Source organism: Balaenoptera borealis, assembly GCF_965194805.1.
Source record: "Balaenoptera borealis genome assembly, chromosome: 4".
In the NCBI taxonomy this organism is placed as follows: domain Eukaryota; kingdom Metazoa; phylum Chordata; class Mammalia; order Artiodactyla; family Balaenopteridae; genus Balaenoptera; species Balaenoptera borealis.
The window spans coordinates 123,284,604-123,309,907 of NC_138861.1; the positions used below are offsets into that span (position 1 = coordinate 123,284,604).

Consider the following 25,304-nt stretch of genomic DNA (forward strand, 5'->3'; position numbering starts at 1 on the left):
AATAGAAAGCATGTCTTTCTTTGATTAGATATATGGTATATGCATATTTTCTGGAATGCTAAGAAAATTTAAACAGATGAGGTGAGTTTTTATATTTTGGCATGGTTAAGGACCATGAGGGCAAAAAAAATCAATGTTATATAATAACAATACCATATAATTTTTAAGACAGTAACTATATGTATGTATATAAAGTGATTCTGGAAGTAGTGTGTTTTTTGTTAAACCTGGTTATTCCAAGAACACCTTTCTCTTTACTTTTGTATGCTTTATATATAGAATATTCTTCTTTGTACTTCATATGCTTTCACTTTTTTTTTTTTTTTTAATGAGAAGGAATAGATGAAACATTCAGCCAGGATTCTTGAAGAGACTTTAATGAAGAGGTAGTTTGAAGAGAAGTGAGTCAGGTTAAGGGAACCATCAAGGGGTGGTGAGGGACCATGGGGCAACCACCATCACTCTTAGGCTAGATCTGAAAGAGGTGGAGGAAACTGTGTTTACTAGAATGTAGAGGAGGGACCGTCTGATGGAAGCTATGGTGCTAGAGGAATGCAGCTACTGCCTGGATGTCAAAGCAGGGAGGGAGCATGAAGAATACATACGTTAATGTCTCTCCGATTCTATTTTGGGATCTGTTGCTGGTACATTCAACTGAGCAAACACAAGTGGATGCCAGTGGGCAAGAGAGTTTGTGTGACACAGTGTAGGGGTCAACCTCACAGGATGAGAACAGGGCAGAGAAGAAAAATGAACAGATGGGAGCTCAGGGGTGCCTAGAAAATAACCAGCATGAGCAGTTCTTTCTTTTGTAATAAATTTTTAAAAAACGAATTACCTTGAGGTAAAGTATGGAGACAGGAAAATTAGATAAAATTTTGTATGTATATAAAGGGGAAAATCAAGGAATTTGGTCTTGTTGTAGGACGAGTAAAGGGAAGTAGTGATAATTAATGTTGGAAAAGGTTATTTTGAGTCAGATAGATGATAAATGGTTTTTAATGACTGTTTCAAGATTATAGGCGATATTCACTGGATTTTAAAATAAATTAGAAAAGGCTCTTTTCCAATCATTTCAAATTAAAAGGAAATCTGTAGAATATTATGAAATCCCAGATCTTAGTAGGGAAAAGTAATGAAAACGGAAATTAAGATGTCATAGTGGAGAGGACATTGACTTAGGATCAGAGAAACAATGGCTAGAATCCTGGGTCAGTGTTGAATATTACCGTAAATTTGTCCAATATAGACTCTGAACTCATTCCTCGTGGACTAAATGTGCATAGTATTTCATATGGCTATTGTGAAATTAAATGAATAAACATATGTAAAATGCTTAGGATGAGGTCTAGACATGGCCTTCTGTCAATGGATGATGATACCTACCAGTTTTTGAGTGCCAAATTTATGCCAGGTGCATTCTACCTGCTATCTCCAAGCCTCCAAGCAACCTCATTTCAGGAGGAGAACTCAGGCTCAGAGTAAGCCATTTGTGCAGGGCCTGTTGTTACCAAGTGGCAGAGTCAGGCCTTGAGGCCAGGCCAGTATGATCCCAAAGCCAGGCCTCTTGCTGTTAAACTGCAGTTCACATCCTTCGGCCTTTTCTCCCATAAGGTGCAAATGCACTTATAATAGCTTTCTAAGAAAAGCCAAAGGATATAATTGTGTAGTAAGTTTTCTCTGAAAATCTGTTCAGGAAAACTATGTAGGTTGGTACTTACAGGCTCTTCATGCAAACGTGTAAAATGTTTGAATATTATGTATGAGGCAGCATAATTTCTAAATGGAGGGACACACTAAAATCAAAGCCTGCTTTTGAAATGAGGTTCAGCAAGTCATCTTAATCGTCCTCACTGTCATTAACTACAGATTGTTCTGAATATCATAGTCTGTCTAATTATTTTAACTTCTCTAAAGGGAATACTCAGGAAGACTTTGTGAATTTTCCTTATAGTTTTTAAAAATTGTGATGTAATTAGAGAAATGTCAAAAAATTTAAGAGGCTATAAACGTTCTAAGGAGAATAAACACAAAATAAAAGTGTAGGAATTAATAGTAGTAATGTATATCAGAGAGAAAATACAATTAGAAAGAAGTTCCTTTTGACAATTGCAAGAAAAATTATGAAGTACTTCTTAATGAGCTTAGCAAAGGATATGCATGGACCATGCAAAGAAAACTGAATACTCTTTTGGGAGATGAAAAGGGAGATTTGAATAAGGGATGGATAAGATGACAAATGATTGTTAAGATGTCAGTTCTTATCAAGTCTCTTTATAGACTGAATGTAATCCTAATAAGCCTCGTTGGACTTTAAGGAATTAAACTCTCAACAAATTGATACTAAGCTTCAATTGGAAAAGACATAGGCTTTTGAATGAGGAAGGATGTATCCTACCAGATGTAGGGACACTTGTAAATCAGCAAAAGTTAGGACTAAAGATAAGTGGAAGTGAAAAGAGATAAAAAGGATATGTATACACATATACTTGAATTATTATTTATAGCAATTTGACAATAATTTAAATGTCATTAAAAAGATAATGGCTAAGTAAATTATGAAACAGCACAAACTTGCAGATGTTAAAATGGCATGTATGAACAGTAGACAGACACATGGAAAAATAATTATAAATAATAGGTAAAAAAGGAATACAATATTTTGTAATTATAATGTATTATATATGCCAGATTTAAAGGAGAACATACTCATATTCATGCTTGGTGTATGTTCACCTGTTTAAATGAGTACATATTCATATTCATAGATTTAAAAGAGAAAGAACATGAATAAATATACCTGTTGAATTCAGATAGTGGAATAAGAATGATTTTTGTTGTTCCTAAAATTATCTTACTGTTTTTGTCATGTTTTAACAATAAAAGTTTTAATGTAGATTATGTAAACTTTTATATAGACTATGACTAAAGCATCAACCAAAGTATATTGGCTAGATGATGTTTGTCATATGAAACTTGAACCAATAAAAAATAATTCTGAAGTATGAACACAGAATTTAATCTTGTTCTCAATTATCTTGACCATCTCAAATCTACTAATGTTGCTTAAAGTTCCTTATGATTAGATGAACATTTTCATAATTTCTTAAATCTGTTCCTCTTATACATGCTATTTTTCCATCTTTTCATCTAACTCTGTTTTGCCTACTTTTCTGAGCTCTTGAAAGGTTTACATTTTTTTGGTTGCTCTTTCACATTTATAATACAGTGGTGATTTTCTTATTAACAAGTTTATCAGTGCCTACTACAAACCTATTTTTATTAGAAATGTAAAAGCTGTTCTTAAAGATAAATTGAAATTGTTTCAAACTTATGTTTTCTTTTTTGTTCTTTTAGGTAAGTAACTGAACAGGGACATGAAGAACTGATATTTCAAATGACAACCATGTTGCAAAAGGTACTTTTGGTATTTTAATATTACTGTAGAAGGAGCACTATAAAAAGACACAGAGGTTGGAATGTATAAGTTCTATTTTGGTAAAAATAATTTTTTGTGTAAACAGATTTAAAGATGTTATAGTTTTGATAATATTTTAATTATGAGAAATGTAATACCTGTATGATAGGACTTTTCTTTCTGAGTCTAGGAAATTATTGTAAGTATTATTTGGGAATGGAAAGATAAATAAATTGATCACTTTGTCAACATATTCATTGGTGGAATGAGGGAGGTGGGGGAAAGAAATTAGATGCAACAAAGTGAACACGTTGAGATTTGTGCATCAAAGCTGTTATGTTTTCACCAAGGGCTTATGGTTTGTTTCCTGTGATCAAAAAATTATCTTCAGAATTGCTCATAAAATTGATTGCTCTAAGCTTGTCAATAAGGCAATTTGATTTTAGATAATTCAAATGGATTGCATCAGTGTGGAGAATTCGCCAGATTCTGTTTATATGAAAAAAATTTAAATAAAAGGGAGGGAGCGAAGAAGGAAATATTATACTTAAATAATAGAATATAGAGGTCTTGGATATCTGTCACATGCATGATTTGGGGAAATATGATTCCTTTTTGAAGTTATGAACCTTATCTAGAAGAATCTCTTTATTTTCAAGAAGGAATCTTTAAAATATTATAGAAACCATGACATCTGGTTGAGAGGGAGAAAATTGCACTATGAGCTATTAGATGAGCTGTGTGACTCCACTACCATTGACAATTATGCAAAAGACCAGTGGCATTTAGATGCAATGAAGCATGTATTGTCCTTTTATACTAAATTAAAAATTCATTCCAGTGAATAGAAGATATATGAGAATAGTAAAAGAGAAGAACTCAACTTTCTGTATAAAACCACAATTAAAAAAAAATTCTAATCTTGCTGAAGGGGCTTATAAGAACTCAGGGCAGGTGTAATGAAGAGGCTTAATTTGAAGAGAAGTTAGAAAAAAAAAATTAAGGCAATAACTTTACGCCAAAAAGTTTATACTCTTCCAATGATGACCATTTAAGTAGCATGAATTTTCTCTACTTTTTGGCTATTTTTTGAATGTCAAATGAGAATTAGGCAACTTTATTAATACTGATAATGAGAGAGCACTAATTAGCTTGGGCTATTTTTAGTAAGGATAGATATTACCCTATATTATTATATGAATATATTATGATACAATTTGCTTCACTTGAGATATCAGTGAGATTTCCAAGTGTAAATGCTAAGTTGGCAGTTGGATAGATAGATGAGTCTTAGAAACTCAGAGCAGAGATCTATGGTAGGTTTTGGAAACCATTGTCTCACAGTTGGTAACTAAGACTGTGGAAACGAATGGGACCACTTTTGTAGATATTATAGTATGATGAAGAACAGAGGACTGATTCCAATACCTGAAGAAAAGGAGAGAATGATGAGTTGAGATGGAGTGTCAAATGTTGCTGACAGGTCAAGGAAGATGAAGACTTCAGTAAACCCACTGAACTTTTCCACATAAAGGTCCTTAGTGACTTTGGCAAGGAAAGTTTTCTTGGAATGGGGGGGGGGCATATGTCATATTGGCATGGGTTGAAGAATAAATAGGAGGTTAGGAGGAAAAGTTAGCAAAAAAAGATAGTTCTTGTGAAAATTTTGTCTGTAAGTAAAAGTGGAGAGAATCCAGTAGCTGGACTGGGATGTTGGGATGACAGAGTTTCGAACATGTTTAAATGTTAATGGGAACATTGCAGAGAAGGGGAGAGATTAAAGGCATGGGTTTCTGAGAAGGAAGGAAGGGATGGAGTTGCAGCGGAGGAAGGGGGATTACTCGTAGCTGATGGGAGGAATCCGCCTCAACATAACTAAGGCAATGGCAGTAGGATATGTACAGACACAGGTAGGGTTATAGACTTGGTATGTAGTTTAGGGGAGTATCAACAAAGGTTTCTATTTTCTCTATGAAGAGGGTGTGGTCAGATTAGTTAGTAGGGATTTGAGGAAATGAGAAGAGTTTGAAGTAGTGTTTGTGGAGAATGGGAGAGGGAAAGTTGCACTGGGGACAGTGTTGTTAGACTAGGTTGGTATTAATGACTGGGAATTTGTAATGGTTGGGAATTAATGACTGTGTCATCCGATTCCCTGAATTTTGCCAGTGGATTTAAGCTTCCAGTCTGATTACAATTCTCAGTCAACCACTGTAGACCATGACAAGCCTTAGGTGGTTGAAGGATTTATTGAAACCTAATATATAATGACCTTCTCCCATAGGATTAAAATAGAGCCATATTTGAAGACATTACTCTAAGTGTGGTGTTTTCCCTTAATTTGCATGAACATATGTGTGTTTATAAGTGTACTATATGCATGAATATTTCTTTCTAAAGATCAGAAATCAGACATATTTGGCTTGGAGGAAAGGGAAAAGAAAGATATTGAGTATTCTTTTCTCGGGTACTCATTTTTGGTGTGTGTCTCCTAATGACAGTATTTTTATGGCAAAATTTAAGAAACTGTTTGACCTTGAAGAAAAGATGACTTTTTTTTTAAATTCAAAACTTATATCTTGTTTGCCATGACTGAAGAGAGCCTGCTGTCCGAAGCTACTCAGGCATCATTGGTTTGGCATGTTCTTCCTACTCTGGTGTGTGTCCTTTGGATGGTCTAGTTAGACTGTGGAAGTATTAAACAGGCCCGAAGATGAAAGACTTCAGTTTGTTTACTTTGAATTATAAGAATATTAATATGCTTATTTAACTAGAAACTCTAAATTTCTATCTCCCATTTTGATTTTTTAGACTGTTTACTTGAGAGTACAGGGCTTTTTATGAAACTGGAGCGATCTCTAGTTGAGGGACTTTCAGATGTTGTTTTAGCTGCAAAACCACACTGAAAAATAAAATCTGGTGTAAATAAAGTTAAAAAGAGAACTATTCTAGTTCCAGTAGGCATGGGGGACCTGGAGCCCACTTACACAGGTCACCTCTTTCCCCTCCTCTTCATCCACGTTCGGGTAGGTTCGGGTAGGTCCCCTGAGACATCACCATCGAGCCTCCATGAAACATTGCTTGAAAATTACAATTCTAGGTGGTCACAACTCTACTGAATTTCATTAAAATATAAAGTTCTTAAGATAAGTTAGCTGTGGCTTTAAGATAATTTTTCTCTCTCTAATAAAATAGGCAGGTTAGTGTTTACTTTGACCCAAAGTGTATAATTATCTTATATCGTTAATTTTAATGATAATATAATAGATAGTGAATTTGGTCAAAGCAACTCCATAGAAACCACTGCTATTTATGTTGCAAATCTGAGGTTTGAAAAGCCAGGCACTCAACTTAATTAATTCTGCAGGTCAGAATGACCAAAGTTCGTAAACGGGGACCCCTTTACTAAGTTCAGGAATAGAGCTGTTCTTTACTGTCCTCAGAGGACGGACATAGGACTATGGCAGGGAGGATTTAACTGCCTTGGTCTTGAGTAGCCAGGAAAGTATGTTGTTATAAGTTATGAAGATGTTGTTCTTCTGTTAGGGTATGACTTTGTCTAGGACTGACAGTATCCGTAGACATGGAATTAGATGTTTTCAAGAAAATAATAGTACCTTTTTGAAAACTAGAGCATGGATAAAGTAGATATAGGGACTGGTCAAAAGAAAGCTAAAGTGGAGTATGTGGAACTTGCTAACAGAGCTATAAAGTCAGACTAATATGGGACAGTATTGAACATACGATTTGTGCCACATACAATGTCAAATTGTTTGCTTGAGTTATTTTTAACAGTCATAGTAACTGGATGAGGAAAATATTATGACTTGATTTTATATTCGATGCAATGAAGTCTCTTAGAGGTTAAGCAATTTGTCCAGCTCACACAGTGAATTACCAGCAAATGTAGTGGGGTCAAAATTGAGATCCGGATCATTTTATTTCATCACCAAAGTGGCCTAGTGAAGTCAGATTCAACAGCCAGCTGGAACTAGAAGTAGCAGAAGTGAAGGCAGTGTCCTAAACTGTTAAAGACATAGCTGGAGGAGGGCTGTTCCTCCACGTCAGACTGCTTCCCGGGAAGTTAAGTACCTCCAATAGCTCCATGAGAAAGAAGTGATTCTGACAGTCCAATGACGGTTTGTATCCTTAAAATCTACTGCCTTTTTCATTGCCTCCAGACAATCCTTCCTCTAAATACTACGGTGATTAGAGGACTGTCCCTTCAGGGCTCAGGTCACTTGGGGCTTATGCCACCAAGAGCTTTAGTACTGAGGTCAGATGGGGAAAAACTCTAGCTGGCTGAGGACTCCTCATGATGTCCCCGACTTGAGAGTCTGGCCATTGATGGGGAGAGCTTTGTCTTTTCATTCCAAGATTCATTTCCTGGGGAAGGAAAAGGAGCTCAGTTCTGGGTTGTGTCCTGACATCTTCTATTCAGGTGTTTATCCCTGAATCACACACTAAGATCTGTATCTCCTAGTGTGTGAAATCTTGTAGTTATGGAGAAGTAATGAAAGGAAATAAGAACAATTAAAAGGGTTAAATATGACATCATGTGAGCCAGATATAAAGTTTACAATCTTGAGTTTTTAAAAGGTTTTTTAAGGCTTGTTTAAAATATGTAGGGTTACTGGGAGAAAATAGCAAAGACTAATAAACTTCTCAGATGTTAGGGAATAGAATACCCTGCATGGACATGATCATTGATAATACGTGTATTTTTGTTTGCCTGTGATGTCAAACACATTTTTTTATACTTCAGTGGTGATAATTTCTTATCTTTTGGTGTAAATCAAATGTAATATTTGAGACTTTCCTACAGTGATGAAATATTGACCCTCTGTTCTGATCAATAATTATAACATAATTTGCTTTAATTTAGAAAACTCAAACTCTTAAGCTCTGTATCTTCTGGAATATTTTCTTCCTGGAGAACATATATAATTGGGAATAATGATAGAATTAGATTTGTTCATATTAACCCATTTAAGTGTTACTAACTGTCAAATCAAAGTGGCAGCTTTCTGGTCTCTCTCTCCTCAGCTAAATTTACTAGATATACTATCGTTGTGTTACTGTAATTGTATTTTACATACAGTTCTTGTGACTGAAGATAAGAATCTTTTTTCATTTCATCCTATTTCCTATTTTGTTATATTTTGTTTTTGGTTAAAGCTGTTTACAATTGGCATAAAAACCCTTTTTCTGTCTTCGCTGTGAAAGAGGGGGAAAATGAAAACTCAGTAAACCAAAGTACTACTGATTTTTCTGAAAGAAAAGAAGAGAATTTTGGGGGGGGGGGACGTGTTCACTCTATGACGAGTTTTTTGGGAACTGATCCCTCACTCTGTGGTCAGTCTATGTACAACACAGACCGTGTAGAAAGAATTGATATCCGATGAAATGAACAAAGCTCTAATGAGCTAATTGATTACTTACTTTTCTCAAAGCAAAATTTGCCTTCCTCTCCCACAGTCCCTCCATTCAACTTGTATAAATTATTTGTAATTCTAGCAATGTTAGTAATGCTTTATTACAGCTACTATATTGATCACATAATCAGGGGCACAACAGTAAAATTTGTGTTAATTATTTTTATCAACCATATTCTTTAGTGTTTAAAATTTTGCAAACAAAGTAACAGTAGAGTAAGTATGTTCTTCTTGGGCATGTTGGAGAGCCTTTTTTTTTTTTTTTTTTTCCACAAACATATGAATCACAGCAATCTCCATGTCTGAGTCCACATGCTTAGAGGCAAAGCGTATGAGAGAAGCAGGGCCTTACCCTGATCAGTGGACTGAAGCTGGAAATACTGATCTCACAGAAAAGATCATGCCCTTCTCAGCATGCATCTGGCCCTTTTCATTTTGCTTTCATCAGCTGGGGCTGTTCAGTGGTGCAAAGAAAACATTGTAAAATGCTTACAGCTTTTGGAAGTGCTTCTGAACTCTTCAAATAATGGTAAGAGTTGCAAATCTTATAGGAAGAGCCTATCACAGAAAAGCTTTATTCAACTCCACAGGGAATGCTGAACGCCAGTTAGTGAGAGCTGCTCTAAAGTAAAATACTTGTAAGAAGGAGATGCTGAAGTGTGCATTGTTGTAAAGCTTAAAGGGAACAAATGTTTGTTTCATTGCACATCTAAACCTAATCTGAAAAGGGTGTCTATGGCCGCCAGCAGAGGGAGAGTGAAATTTTGCAGATGGATAAAAAGGAACTTTCAACAACCTAGCTTAGCTCTTTGGCAAAAATCCAGTGCATTGGGAATTTTCCAGCAAAATGGGTTGAACTTGGCAAATCTGCAAATGTGCATATTTCTACTCAGAACAATCAGGCAAACATAGAGACTTCCAGAGGAACTAATTATCTTTTGTTTTTTTCACCTTAGAAAGAGGATAATATTTGGAAGATGATTAACTGCTAAGAGATTTTAGAAGCAACGTTTGAAAAATGTTGAAAGAAAACCCTATATTTAGCCTTTTTCAAAAAAGTTTTTAATACCCATTTGTGCTCCCTAAATAATTTATCATAATTAACAGTAGTCCAAGCCATATGGTTTATAATTTGAAGATGTTTGTTTATTATTTGCTGTTTGCCTTTTAACTAAAAAAATTCTCTTTCATTATCTTTTCTTGCTGCTTATCGCTGTAGTTTCATCGTTATGAAACCAACGCCATTATTTCTCTAACTATGTATCTGTATGAAACAAACCCTGTTTACTGACTCAGATTATTTACATTACAGAAAAACAAGCTACAAAAGAGTAGAGATGAGTTTATCTCCAAAGAATATTTCCTAGAAAATATTGGCACATATGAAAATGTTCTGATATATCAATATTAACATATATTATAGTATATGTTTTATAGTATATGTGTTTGTATGAAAATATATAAGATGGGTGGATGACGGTCTTTCAGAACAAATTATTGTAGCAATTTAAAGTAATTGGACCTAAGTGTTTTAAATTCCAGTACACATATTTTAAGTATTTTTATCAAAAAAGTTAAATCATACAAAACAGTAGAGAGGACTGACTTATTTGAAATGTAAATCCTTGATGTTCACATTTTGTAGAATTTTTTAGTTACAGTTGTGGCATTACAAAATATTTAATGTGCTTAAAATAGGAACATTAAAGAGAACATGCACTTTTAAGAGGGGACTGGTAGATAGAGTTTTTTAAATAAAATGAATAAATTTATATGTTCTGAGGTGGAAACATGGCCAAAGTAAAAGAAAAAAGGAAGAAAAGAAAGGCATAGAATACTATGATTGAATCTATTTCTGTGCCTGGCCATAGTGAATATCTGAAGGACACTGAACTGTTAATGCTGGCTGCCTTTGGTAAATAGGACTCTGCGTAGACATAGGAGATTTTTATAAATACATTCTGTATTGTTTGGATCTTTTTTCAATGAGTGTGTATTAACACACACACACACACATATATTTATTTTTCTAAGGGAATATGTATATATTTTAAAGAGAATAACATAGTGGAAAGACTATTAGTCCTAACTTTGCTATTGAGTGTGTGACCATTTAAAAAAGTAAATAGATCTGCTTATTTTACATGATTATTATGAGAATCATTTGAAATTATGGATGAGGAAGAGAAGATTAACTTTTTTGTTGTTAAATAGGGACACTGACAACTAGAAAACGTTGCAGTTCTATTGAGATACTTAGGCTGAGAACTTTGCAGGAAGTGTAGAGTTAGGACGGTGTCAAGAGAGTAGCACTGACATCAAGATATTTCTATTTGTAAATGTTTACTCCAAAAGGACTGAAACTGGGGAGTCACAAAAGCATCCCTGTGATAGAAAAGACTGTATGTGGTGGAGTTACAAAATACATCATTAGCCATTGTTAGTGAGTGGAAAAATAATTAGCAATTAGAGTCATCCCCCCCGCCCCCCATAACATATGTGGAGTTTTGGTTTGGGTCCATCAGTTTCACTTACTATAAATCTACATTAAAATTCCAAATGGTCTGTATCCTTCAGGAGCATGAGAATGACTACCTCTAGGAAAACATATTAGGGAAAAAAATGTACTGGACTGAATACTTACTGAAGTCTCTAACGTTTCTTCCAGATCTATAATTTTCTGATATGATAGGTCAATAAAGGATTGGAACAAGATACACTACGTTGGCCCAGGTTACCTATGTAACAGTAAAAGAACTAATATTAGCGTGTGGTTAGAGGACTTTACATAGTTGTTCACATCTATTGTTGCTAGTTCTTCCCATTGTAACTATCCACATTATCTGATAACACTCAAATAGTGCCATATTAAATATTGCCTGAAAAATAAATATTTATATAATATGAAATAGTTACATAAAATGTCTGTCATCGGCACTTCAGTATCTTTTTGCAGTACAATTTTATAGCAAAATGAAGCTTATTGTAAATGCTTTTGACCAGTGTAACTCCTTTCCCTGTTGAATAGGTAAAGTTATTATCATTCCCACTTTCTGAGCCAAGGTAATTAAGATACTGAGAGAATAAGAGATTTGCTCAATATAATAATTCTTAATAAAAGTTTTAAAAAATGAATACAATCTCTACCATTTTAAAAACAAAAAAGGTAAAAAGGAAGGAAAGGAGAGCTAGAGGGAATGAGAGAATGAGAAAGACTTGCCAGTGTATCATGACTGCTTTGTCAAGTCCAGATGAGCCCCTTAAATGGAATATTTTAATGTTGAAAATTGATTTTAGTTTGTACTTTTTAATTATTTTCCTAAAACATTGTTTTAGATCAGGATTAATTTTTTAATAATACCTTTTGAAAAGGATATGTTCTTGAATTTTCCCAGTTAGATTTTGGAGTCTGTATTTGAGTTCAACACTTTGAATTCTCTAAATGTTTAAAAAAATCTCTTCATATCCTTTATTCTCTTCATCTGTGTTGGCCTCGTCTGTAAATTTGTTAGACATGTATCATAAAACTGTTAAGATGTACCTATTTTTATTCAGTAGCTTGAAAGCCTTATTTGGAAATCATAGAGAAGTTGTAGTGTGGAGTTTGAAAAGAGATCCAAGTCTTATAAACATGGAGCAGTTTGCTATGAAATTTAGATATAATAGCATCTTCAAGATATTTTTTCTGTATTTATGTTTTCTTGTATTAGGGAACTGTCACTGATACTTGTTTTATGTTCTTTTCAGTGGAAATGTTTTATTGCAGTAATAGCTGACATCTTTAGTGTTTACTTTGTGCTAAGGACCTCAGACACATCATACCCTTTTTTTTTTTGGCCACACTACGCGGCATGCGGGATCTTAGTTCCCCTACCAGGGATCGAACCTGCACCCCCTGAAGGGGAAGCACAGAGTCTTAACCACTGGACCACCAGGGAAGTCCCAGGCGCATCTTACTTTGAGGTAGACTTTTATTCCCATTTTGTAGAAGTGGAAACCAAGGCTTAGCATGGTTACTGACTTGTTTGGGTCACATCAATTGTGGCATAGCTAGGCTTCAAATCCACACCTGTCTGATTTCAAAACTCATGCCTTTAATCACAAAATCAAATTGCAACCTATGTATCTAAATACATAGGTAACTCTCATATGTAAACATAATAATGAAATATCCATTTGTGTTACTTTACATCCAGTCATTGATAGAATTAACATAGGGTAAGATGAGATGTGATTGCATAGGGTTTCTAATGTGAACTACAGTCTGATTCCACATCTGCTTACTTTTATTTCTGTAACCTGATGTGGGAAAGGCCCCAGCACATGTGTATTCAGATTGGGAAAGAGTAGCACCTGCTGTTTCCTAAAATTTAGAGCTTATAGGGGCCTTAGAGAGCTAGTCCAACCCCTGTTTTGTTTTTTGTTTTTTTTTTTTTTTACATTCGAATCCCCAAATCACGGTTGAGATGATAGTCTAGGAAGAACATAATGTTTCTTCTGTTGGAGGAGAGATCTGTTGAGGATACATGAAGGAACATGTGAATTTGAAGATGTGAATACTATTTTTGAAAGCTTAATGCAACACAGTCTTAATATTAATGGTAATGACTGGTGCTTCTGGGTTTGAGTCCCAATGACTGCGGTCTTCTGAATAGTTACTAGAAAATACATCTGGACTAAAGTTTGTGGCTAAATATGGGGTCTGTATTTTCTGATTTTCCCAAGATAATAAGTCTATGACTTCTAGTGAATAGAATTGAGTTACAAAAATTAGATTTCGATTTCTTCTCCAGTTATTATTTCTCTTTCTACTTCCTTGTGTGTTTTCTAGAGAAAGCTCTTTTGGAGCCGGAGTCTTGTCTGTTTTCTTAACCTCAGGATCCTCAGTGCCGTGAAGCTCATGATGGGAGCTCAGTAATCATATTGGGTTAAACAAATAAATGGTAAATGCCAAACTAGATTTAAAGAAATCTTTACCAAGAATATGAAGATTGAGAGGAAAATTAGTCTCCAAAGAGACTTTTCTTAAAGGGATAGGTTAAAATTGTCAAAGAAGAATATAGGATGGAGTGTATTTGGATAGTAATGTGACTGAGAGTAAAAGCGTCAACTTTCTGCTAAGACTGTTCTCTCATTAATGGTCGGGATTGAGTCACTTTCATACCTTCCATTCCTAGCACAAGGTCTGACACACTAAAAAGGTAAAAAACGAAAACCTCAATAGCCATTTGTCAGATAAGTGAATAAATGAGTATGTGTGAGAATATCTTCAACCATTATAATAGCATCAGGATTTCCATTCAATGTATTTTAATGAGTAATTCAATGATCAAATTACATATATCCTTACTATATATAAAGTACTGTTATAGCACTTCAGTGGAATTAAGACGACTTAAACAGGGCTCTGCTTTTAAGGAACTTACAATCATAAAGGAAATATACAGGGGCAACTTAAATTCCAATTCCAAAAATGCTGTGGGAGCAGAGAGGAGGGAAGGCATGAGTAAAGGACAGTGGGTATTTCAGAAAAAAGGAAAAGCATGTGCAAAGGCACAAGGGTGTGTGGAACATGCCGATTCCAGAACAGCAAGTAATTCAGGATAGCTAGTCCTCAGGGCTTGTGCACAGAACAAGTCTGAGTAGAGGGCCCAAGAGTCACACAACTGCTTTCCGCTACCATCTTTCTGCCAAAGCACCAAACGCCACAAGAAAACAGAACTCATAAAAGTCTCTTTATGGATAGCTCTCTTGGATGTAAACCCACTTCCCATATCATATTACATCCAGGTCAGTTCTACAAGCTTTTGATGCTCCCAGCTTCCAATGTTGTTTCTCATTCTCCTATTTTAGATTTTGCTTCATAACTTTAGATTTGATTCATCCTACCCTCCACCCTCCACCACCAGAACTGCCATGGGTGGCACTCCTGCTGTTGGTACTAACTGGAGGACCGCATGAGACGTAAAATTAGAAAAAAAAAAGGGTGGGGCTCAGATCACAGGGGACCTATCTTCCATGTGTTAGATGTTGCGGGTCTGGTGAGAAAGAAGTAGCATTAGCAATAAATTCCAGCTGTTTGGTTGTTATGATATGTTGTAAGATGCCACAGATCTTGGGGAATCCATCATGGTTCTGTATTGAAGCCTTACTTTGTAGGCTCAGAAACTATGTTTGTCAGCACATCAAGAATAGAGCAGTCTCAGGGGTGAATTCATATTAACTGAGCTCGCAGAAAGTGATGTATAAAACAGGATTCCACTGTATTGTCGCGGCATTGGAGTAGTAGTGCCAACATGAGTATGGTATTCTAACTTTAAAAGCAACTGAAATTATATGGGAACCAAATATTAACAGAAGGTTTTTATGTAAGCATGAGACCAGACGAAGAGGAAGATAATTATATAATTTAATTGCCAATGGTGTCAGCCTAGTATCCCGAGATACCATCTGCATCAAAAGGATTATCTGGCTAGCAGGGTAGGAATGAAGATGACGTAGGGCCAGTGCATCACTTCCCTTGCTTGGACTGGCGCTGTCCACATCTTTCTTCTCTGACTCTACTTTACCTGTGAGGCCACTTCTGCCCAGACCATCATCTGGTCAGAGCATTCTCCTCACTAGCAATGTATTCAGGAGGTGAATAGGTTTTATTTCATGGGCCACCTCTGCTTGATTGGAATTGGCTGCCTGGAGCAGTCTTGAGAAGGACTCCAAGACTCACACAAGCTCGGTGGACTAGAGTGCCTGGGAGATTGTGGTTGAAGAATGCTCTGGGCTCCGGGAGGGGAGGGGAGACATAATTCAATATATTTACCTTCCCTGCATTAATTATTCATATTATGTACAGTACCTGAGAGAGCATAAGCAGAAAAGTGACATCATCAGATTTTCCTTTAAGGAGGGGACCAAGATCATCAAGTCGCCTGCCCAGATTTGTTGCACCCAGCATCACTGAGTGTGAACTATTTGACCGGGAGTAGCCGAGGGACAGGCAGAAACATCTAACCTCAGACACTAGTTTTCTGTGGTTGCCTTCAGCATGATGGCATCTGTTGTCCAAGTGAATACTATTTTTCCTGTTTGAAGAATAAAGAGAAACATATTAAAAAATCTTGGCCTTGTTCAGCAAAGCTGAGGGACTTTTTAAATTCGGTCAACACTCCTCAATTATAAAGCGAAAATTCTTGCTTAATTCTGAGTAATGGTTAATTGAAAGACAAGTTCATCATATTTTATGGCTGAAATCTACTTGTGCCTTTTTAAAAAATTTTTTTATTTAATTTATTTATTTTCGGCTGCGTTGGGTCTTCGTTGCTGTGCGCAGGCTTTCTCTAGTTGCGACAAGCGGGGGCTATTCTTCGTTGCGGTGCACAGGCTTCTCCTTGCGGTGGCTTTTCTTGTTGAGGAGCACGGGATCTAGGCACACGGGCTTCAATAGTTGTGGCACACGGGCTCAGTAGTTGTGGCACGCGAGCTCCAGAGTGCAGGCTCAGTAGTTGTGGCGCACGGGCTTAGTTGCTCCACCGCATTTGGGATCTTCCTGGACCAGGGCTCAAACCCGTGTCTCCTGCATTGGCAGGCAGATTCTTAACCACTGCGCCACCAGGGAAGCCCTACTTGTGCCTTTTAATCTGAATACTACTTAGTATTACTCAAACCTTCCACTAAGTGCTTTTAATCCTCACTACCTCACTTCCATGTTCGCATCTAAAGATTTATAGTTTTCTTTGTTGCTTTATTTCATTAGTAAGTGAAATCAATTTGATAAAAGACTATTTAATTGATAAAGAGAGTCATTTTTATGTTTTGCTGTGGGTGGGATTGGGCAGCCCCGGACTGTAGCATGAATAGACTGTACACTTCACTAACAGGGTTGAGACTCTTTCTTGAGCAGCTTTTTTTTTTTTTCTGGACATAGGAGATTTTTTAATGACTAGAGTCTCATTTGCCTGTTAAAAGGGTATTTTTCAAATGATATCTATAAGGTACCTGGTTTAGGCATATAATTTATTGTAAGACATGGTTATTTTTGTAAGTAACTACAAACTAGTAGGCTTGGGCCTTTTATGAGCCAGATGCTTTTTATGTGCTAGACACTTTGTGGATGTAATTTTGTATCCCCACATCTAATTTTTGAGGGAATATTATTAATATTCACTTTTGAAATGTGCATTATAAGAAATGCGCATTATAAGAGATCAAATAATTTGCTCGTTTAGACAGCTAAAAATGGTATTTAAATTTGAACCCAGGCCTGTTTTAATGACAAAGCCTACCGTCATTATAACTACATAGGAACATATGTGAGGGAATACAGTTTGCAAAATACAATAATTTGAATGTTATTCGTGCTATTGTTCCCAAAGGATTCTGTAGTGTGTAAACTGATTGATACTATTTACATTCTCTCTCAAAATCTTTTAACCTGAAGATTATGCCACACTATAACAAATAAAATAAAAAAGCATGACAGTAATACTAATGATATTATCTGCTGTCTTCTTAGTGTTTTGCGTTTTATATTTATGTTGTTTGGCATGCCAAAAGAATTATTGACTTTGGATTGCAACTGATTTTTTGTATTCCTCATTTTTTAATTCTTTAATTTTCATGCCAATTATTTTCTGTTTTTGAAAAATTGTTAAGGTTTTTCATGGCAATTTATTTTCCTATGTTCCTATCTGTTCTCTAATTGGCTACTTCTGGAACTGGGATTAGTGTTTGCTTATCGTCATTTCTGCATAATTACTTAAGTCTATATAATGCTAATCAGGGGTGGCAACATGCTCTGCTTTAATTGACCCCCCATTACTTATGCTCTCTATTTTTTAAATTAATTTTTATTGGAGTATAGTTGCTTTACAGTGTTGTGTTATATGCTTGCTCTTGAGTTTCTATTTTCTTACACTTTGTATTTAGTAAATATTTATCATTTTCTCCATGCAAATGCCCTTTTGGATTGACTAAAATGGAACTCTTCCTAGCTTAGTAGAAATGGATTAGTATACTGGGATATGCATATCAGTATTGTCCGCTGGCTTTAGCTCCATATTGAAAATTGGCAGAAGCATCTTTTATTTTATTTTTTATTTGTAAAAATTTTATTGAAATATAGTTGATTTACAATGTTGTGTTAATTTTTTCTGTATAGGAAAGTGACTCAGTTTTATATATATATATTCGTTTTCATATTCTTTTCCACTATGGTTTGTTACAGAATATTGAGTAGTTCCCTGTGCTATACAGTAGGACCTTGTTGTTTATCCATCCTATATATAATAGTTTGCATCTGTTAATCCCGAACTTCCATTCTTCCCCACCACTGCCCCTTCGCAACCACAAGTCTGTTCTCTATATCTGTGAGTCTGTTTTTGTTTCGTAGATTGTTGATTTGTACCATACTTAGATTCCACATATAAGTGATATCATATGGTATTTGTCTTTCTCTTTCTGACTTACTTTGCTTAGTATGATAATCTCTAGGTCCATCCATGTTGCTTTGCAAATGGCATTATTTCATTCTTTTTGATGGCTGAGTAATATTACATTTTATATATATATATATATATATATATATATATATATATATATATACACACCACATCTTTTGTCATTCATCTGTCGATGGACATTTAGGTTGTTTCCATGTCTTGGCTATTGTAAATAGTGCTGCTATGAACATAGGGATGCATGTATCTTTTCGAATTAGAGTTTTGTCTGGGTATATCCCCAGGAGTGGGATCGGTGGATCATATGGCAACTCCTTTTTTAGTTTTTTGAGGAACCTCCATACTGTTTTCCGTAATAGCTGCACCACTTTACAATTCCACCAACAGTGTAAGAGGGTTCCCTTTTCTCCATACTCTCTCCAGCATTTGTTATTTGTAAACTTTTTAATGATGGCTATTCTGACTGGTGTGAGCTGGTACCTCATTGTAGTTTTGATTTGCATTTCTCTAATAATTAGTGATGTTGAGCATCTTTTCGTGTGAGAAGCATCTTTTATATTAAATGGGTTTATAGGTGACATTGAAGACTTGTAGTAACTATATGGAAGTGTAGTTTATACTTCCATTAGCTTTAGTCAGGTTTCATTTCTTTATCACAGATATTTTCCTTTGTAAGTATTAACTATGCTTTTAAAAAACAAATGGTATTTTTAAATAAATAGAAAACTTATGTTCACTCACTGATTGTCATTAACGTTGGTTGAAATCCAACCCTTCAAGTGAGGAAATAAAGCAATTAGTTTACTTTATGAAAGCCAATAGAGGATAATTAATGTAACTAATTCGAAAATATATTGAATTATTTTTAACGTATACCTAAATCCTAACAATTTGAGATGCATAGAGCTTTTATTCTCTTTATTTTTCCTAAGACAAATGAAATAAGTGTATTACCAAATAGAATTCCCTTAGCAAAAAATAACAAGTAGAAAATTCATAAACCAGCATTTTGCTCATACTTCTGTAATAGGGAATAATCCTTTGTTTGCTTTAATCATATTAAGTGTCTTACTAATGCTTGCAAATGTAGCTAAGTGCAGCCAAACTAAAGTTCTAGTTGGGAAATAAAAAAATGAACTTTAAGGGGCTTCCCTGGTGGCTTAGTGGTTAAGAATCCGCCTGCCAATGCAGGGCACACGGGTTCACGCCCTGGTCTGGGAAGACCCCACATGCCGCGGGGCAACTAAGCCTGTGTGCCACAACTACTGAGCCCACGTGCCACAACTACTGAAGCCCGCATGCCTAGAGCCCATGCTCCGCAACAAGAGAAGCCACCGCAATGAGAAGCCTGCGCACCGCAATGAAGAGTAGCCCCCCCTTGCCGCAATTAGAGAAGAAGCGCGTGTGCAGCAACGGAGACCCAACGCAGCCAAAAAAATAAAATAAAATAAACAAAAAATTTAAAAAAATGAACCTTAAATGCATTAAAATGTCTGCCATCAATGAAAATTGAGCATCTTAATGAAAAAATTGTCTAGATAAGAATAAATATTTTAATAAATGAATCTTTCAATCTGCTTATAGTTTTTCCATGCAGATATTAGCAACATTTATTTTATTTTAGAGTAGAATAATAAAATTTTAGAATCTTAGGTCTCCTGGAAAGGACCTTTACAGATCATTCAGTCCAGTGATCTTATTTTAAGTGCTGTAGAAGTAAAGGTTCTCCACCCGGCTGGTCAGTGGCAAAGCTAGGTTTAGACCTCACATCTTCCACCTCTAAGCCCAGAATGTTGTTCCTCACTCAGTGCTACCTCTGATTATGATATATAATATCCACTAAACCTTTTATTTGACACAAAGTCAGGCTGCATTTCTAACACTGAGGAGACTCAGTTCAATTTTCTTTCCTCAAATATCTGTAAAACACATTATGTGCTGGCAACGACTCCTGAGATGGTGTCAGGTGAGAGACATGATCTCATGACATTTGAGTGGGAAATGTCAATATATACATACACCTTCCCACAGCCAAACAAAATGTGTTCCCTATGGAAAAGCAATTAGGTAAGAGATAATAAATGTTTCCAAAATATTACACACATATCAGAGGATATAGAATGTAACAGTAAAAAAAGAAAGATTTATTTTTTATTAAGAGCTATGCTTTTAAAATCTGAACAAAGTAAAACAATCTTAAAGGATTTTTGATTACTAACAATTATGTATTATTTTCAGTTATTAATAACAATTTCAGCATTAACATTTTAAATTCTCTTGGATTTTTTGAAGGATTTACCACCTTGGTTATAAATAGTGTGCAAACTGGCACAGAGAAGCCATTTATTTGCTTACCTTCCTCAGAGATACAGGGTGTATAGATTTTGATTCTGCCATCAAAGATGGTCTGTTCTATTCTTATATAGTCAAATTGTCATGTTTACTTTGTAGACTTGCATTAATTCTGGCTATACCTTATTGCACACACACATACTTAAGGATCAAGAATTCTCCCTTCCACCCTCCCTCCATTTCGTTTAATATTGCTTTAAACACCAAATATAAAATTGTTAAATTTTACATTTAAAACCCTACTTTAAAACAAAACTTTGGCTTGTATAGCTCAGGGATTTCTGGTTAAGAAATATTCAGGGGATCTTATTTATTTAAATATATCATATTATCAGACGGTTTTAATGGTGATTAGTCCAAATGAATAATTCTAAGTATCATTTTCTTATGAGAAAATTTTCTACATTAGGTTTCTTTCATTCTTTTTATAGTCACTATTCTATGCTCTGATTCAGAGTTAAGTAAAGGTATGTTGAGAAATGTGAGATACCATTTCTCTAATTATTTATTTATTTATTTATTTTTGGCTGTGTTGGGTCTTCGTTTCTGTGCGAGGGCTTTCTCCAGTTGCGGCAAGCGGGGGCCACTCTTCATCGCCGTGCGCGGGCCTCTCACTATCGCGGCCTGTCTTGTTGCGGAGCACAGGCTCCAGACGCGCAGGCTCAGTAGTTGTGGCTCACGGGCCTAGTTGCTCCGCGGCATGTGGGATCTTCCCGGACCAGGGCTCGAACCCGTGTCCCCTGCATTGGCAGGCAGACTCTCAACCACTGCGCCACCAGGGAAGCCCCATTTCTCTAATATTTTTCAGATTTTTAAGAGAGATTTTAAATACAATTCCACATTTTTTCATTTCCCTCCATTTGTTCATGTGTTTAAATGTTTGTTGCCATGGCAACAGTAATTCAGCTCTCGTTCATTTGTCCTTGTATATGTCTGCCTGGGGACTGTCATCTGACACTCAGCAGAGGGAACAGAAGTCTGGTCTGGAAGTCGGAAGACTGGGGTGCAAGTTCTAGCTCCAGTGTTGTTTAATCTTGTGGCCTTGAACACCTGACCAACATCTCTGGGCCTCAGTTTCCTGAGTTGATAAATGAAGACGTAGGACTGGATGATTTTTAAGGTCCTTTTTAGTTCAAATATTGTTAATTCATGAAATTGTAGGGCTACTCTAATTGATCTTGGGGATGTCCAAATATACCAGTCTCTAGAACCCTTGGTTTCCTTTAACTGGTCCGTTAGAGAGGGAAGACTGGTTCTTATTTTTAGGATTTTTGAGGAGAGTAAGCAATTTTTGAGTAGCTCTGTATGGGGTTGCACTTGGGTTATCTTTGTCCTGATCTCTGTAATTTTTTTAGTGGTTGTTCTTTCAATCCTCTTTGTCATGGAGCCCAAGGGTTCTAGCATCTGTGCTCACGATGGCACATCTAGTTCTGCCACCAGGTTCTTTACTATCCCTATGAGCCATAGTTAAAATAAAATGATAAAATAATTGACAAGGAATATTCACTAACTCTGAAATCCTGTTCAACATATGTAGCCCAACTAGGATTTATGTTGGCAAACTTTGAACTTTAACAATGTTCTCAATTAAGGCTCAGTAGTAAAGTAATACAAAGAAGTAAAAGAGGACTTGACTTAAAGGCATTTTAAAAAAAATAATTAATTAATTAATTTTTAGCTGTGTTGGGTCTTCGTTTCTGTGCGAGGGCTTTCTCTAGTTGTGGCAAGCGGGGGCCACTCTTCATCACGGTGCGCGGGCCTCGCTTGTTGCGGAGCACAGACGCGCAGGCTCAATAGTTGTGGCTCCCGGGCCTAGTTGCTCCGCGGCATGAGGGATCTTCCCAGACCAGGGCTCGAACCCGTGTCCCCTGCATTGGCAGGCAGATTCTCAACCACTGCGCCACCAGGGAAGCTCTTAAAGGCATTTGAGTAGGAAGAACTCACTTCTTCTGTGTGTCTCCGTTACTACTCACACAGAACACTTGACACTTCTGGTCACCAAATGTGGCGGGTCTTTTCCCCACACCAAGTAGCTGTGCTCCATTAGCTGAGTGTCCCACAATTTAACTCAAGTCTGACAATATTCACCTGGAGATAGTGTCAGATCCCACACGTTAAGGGCTCAGTTCTACAAGACTGCCCCCACCTGTCAGATGCCTGTGTCAAGCCCAGGTTGTTACTTGTGCTTCTGACCTAGAAACTATAAATTGGAGGTTCCCACAACTCCCTCTTCTGGTTTGATTGATTTACTAGGGTGGGTCATAGAACTCAGGAAAACAGTTTACTTACTATTTGCTGGTTTACTATAAAAGGATATGATAAAGAATACAGATGAACATCCAGATGGAAGAGATGCGTAGGGCAAGCTTTGTGGGAAGGGGAGAGGAGTTTCCATCCTCTCTCCCAGCATCTCCATGTATTCACCAACTGGATTTGGGGCACTCCAAATCCCCTACTTTTAAACTTCATCAGGTAGTATGATTCTTCATGAACTCCATTTCCAGGCCCTCTCCTCTCTCTGGAGAATGGGGATGGGTGGGGCTGAAAATAACAAGCTTCTAATCAAGGCTTGGTCTTTCTGGTGACCAGCCTCCATCCAGGACCCCACTAAGAGTCACCTCTTTAGGACAAGAGGCACTCCTGTCACACAGGAAATTCAAAATTGGTGGCAGGAACCAGGGCCAAAGACCAAATATTAGAACAGAAGGATTACCTTCTTCTGCTCTGCTCTTATTATTTACATGGGTTTTAGGAGCTCTGTGCCAGGAGCCAGTGGCAGAGACCAATATATATATTTTCTATTATCTCGCAAAACTAAAGTGCATATTGAATAAAGTGTAGTTTGCTTAGGAATATTTGAGATAGTAGCAAAGACTGCTCAACCTGGTGCGACAGAGTCAGAGATGGGGTGAATCACTTATTTTGAGCAAAGGTTTCATAAAGAGCTTACTTGGAGTTTCAAAAAGAAGGTTTTGAAGTTTGATGCTGACTTAATACATCAATCAATTCGGACAGTTCAATATCAATGTTGCATTTTAGTTAAGTATGGCCAAACCCTGAAAAAAACAGCTATAATTAAAAATGACTGTGAATATGAATATTAATTCATTGTCACTGACACCAAGCTAGCAAAACTCAAGATGCAGTGGCAAAGGGAACAGAGTTCTTGTCTTAGGTTGTTTCCCCTTTTTCTAGTATTATAAAGGATAAGTTTTTCTTTAAAAAAAAGAAACATTCTTACATAATGCTAAGATTATTTTTCTAACTACAAAGAAAATAATACCTTGAATTTATTGTTAGAATGGCATAGATTTAAATGTCACAAGATAAGTAGTTCCAAAATGGAAGTGCAGTTTCATTAACCAATATACTCTAGTGGACACATTATTCTATTTCTTGACATTTTTGTATTTTAGCATTTAATAGCACTAGATTCAAAGCCAATCCCACTTAACACATAGTACTAAACTAGAGATCAGAGAAATGAAATTTATTTATTTTCCAACACTTTAAATAATTGCTGTAGAAGATAATAATGAAGAGTTTTTAAAAATGTATTTAATGCTGTTGCCTCTTTGCCTGTCCAAATTAAATGCTAAAGCAATCACTCTAGTAGAGAGTGTGTTGTGGGTGCTTAAACTGCTAACTAAAATGTTAAACTCTGTAGTATGGAATTACTTTTGGAAGCTGATTATTAGCTGATTATTAAGGTAATTGTTGCTGTATTGTTTTAAAAGAACATTGGGCTAATAAAATCCCAACAAATAGCAAGTTCAAGTAATAAATGAAGTTGGGGAAAAATAAGATGAACTAGGTATTTCTGATAAGAAAAAGCACTGTCTTTTGCAAATATGAATTAGATATTAAGTAAAAAGAGTTCATGACTGCTCTAAAATTAGAATGTTCATTTTAAATACTCCAAAGGGCCAAGTGCTGAGATTTGAACAAAATGGGAACCAAAATATTAACATTATGTCATCTCTTGAGTAAAGCTGTAAAAAAAAGAATTGGTTACTTTTGCTATGTTGTTAAGATATTTTAGATATTGGAATAGAGAGGAGTGAGGAATTTGGAAAGGAATACAATGAAACGCCCAAATTCTTGGAATTTGATTCAAACCAAAAGGAAATGATCTCTTAAATTCAGCACAGATTTAAAAATAATTATTCTTCCAGTTGTGAAACATTTTAGTCACACCTCTGTTTTAATGACCCCAAAAATAATTCTATAAGTCTTGGTGTAAAAAATGAAAGGATGATATGTTAAAATGATTTTTTCCTATTTAATTTATTTAAAAAATCTTTTTTTCCATTTTATTGAGAAATAATTGACATACATCACTGTGTAAGTTTAAGGCATACAGCATGATGGTTTGATTTACATATATTACAAAATGATTAGCACAATAGGTTCAGCTTACATTCATCTTCTCATATAGATACAATAAAAAGAAAATAAGGAAAAAATTCTCCTTGTGATAAGAGCTCTTATAATTTGCTTTCTGAACAATCTTTCTATATAACATACAACAGTGTTAGCTATATTCATCATGTTGTACATGACATCCCTAGTACTTATTTATCTTATAACTGGAAGTTTGTACCTTTTGACCACCTTCCTCCAATTCCCCCTCACCACACACTTCATGTC

The 25,304-nt window shown here is 35.9% G+C and overlaps 1 protein-coding gene across 2 annotated transcripts in view; it reads left to right on the top strand.

Moving 5' to 3' along the window:
* ANK2 (ankyrin 2) overlaps positions 1–25,304 on the top strand; it is a 688,006-nt gene that overhangs the window by 188,670 nt on the left and 474,032 nt on the right. Inside the window, exon 2 of one of the 2 annotated variants that reach the window (XM_082389587.1) lies at positions 3,358–3,418. The exons of the other annotated variant lie outside the window; for it this stretch is intronic. Coding sequence (XP_082245713.1) covers positions 3,398–3,418 — 21 coding nt within the window. The 5' untranslated portion in view covers positions 3,358–3,397. The remainder of the gene's footprint in view (positions 1–3,357; positions 3,419–25,304) is intronic. 2 annotated transcript variants of the gene reach the window in all.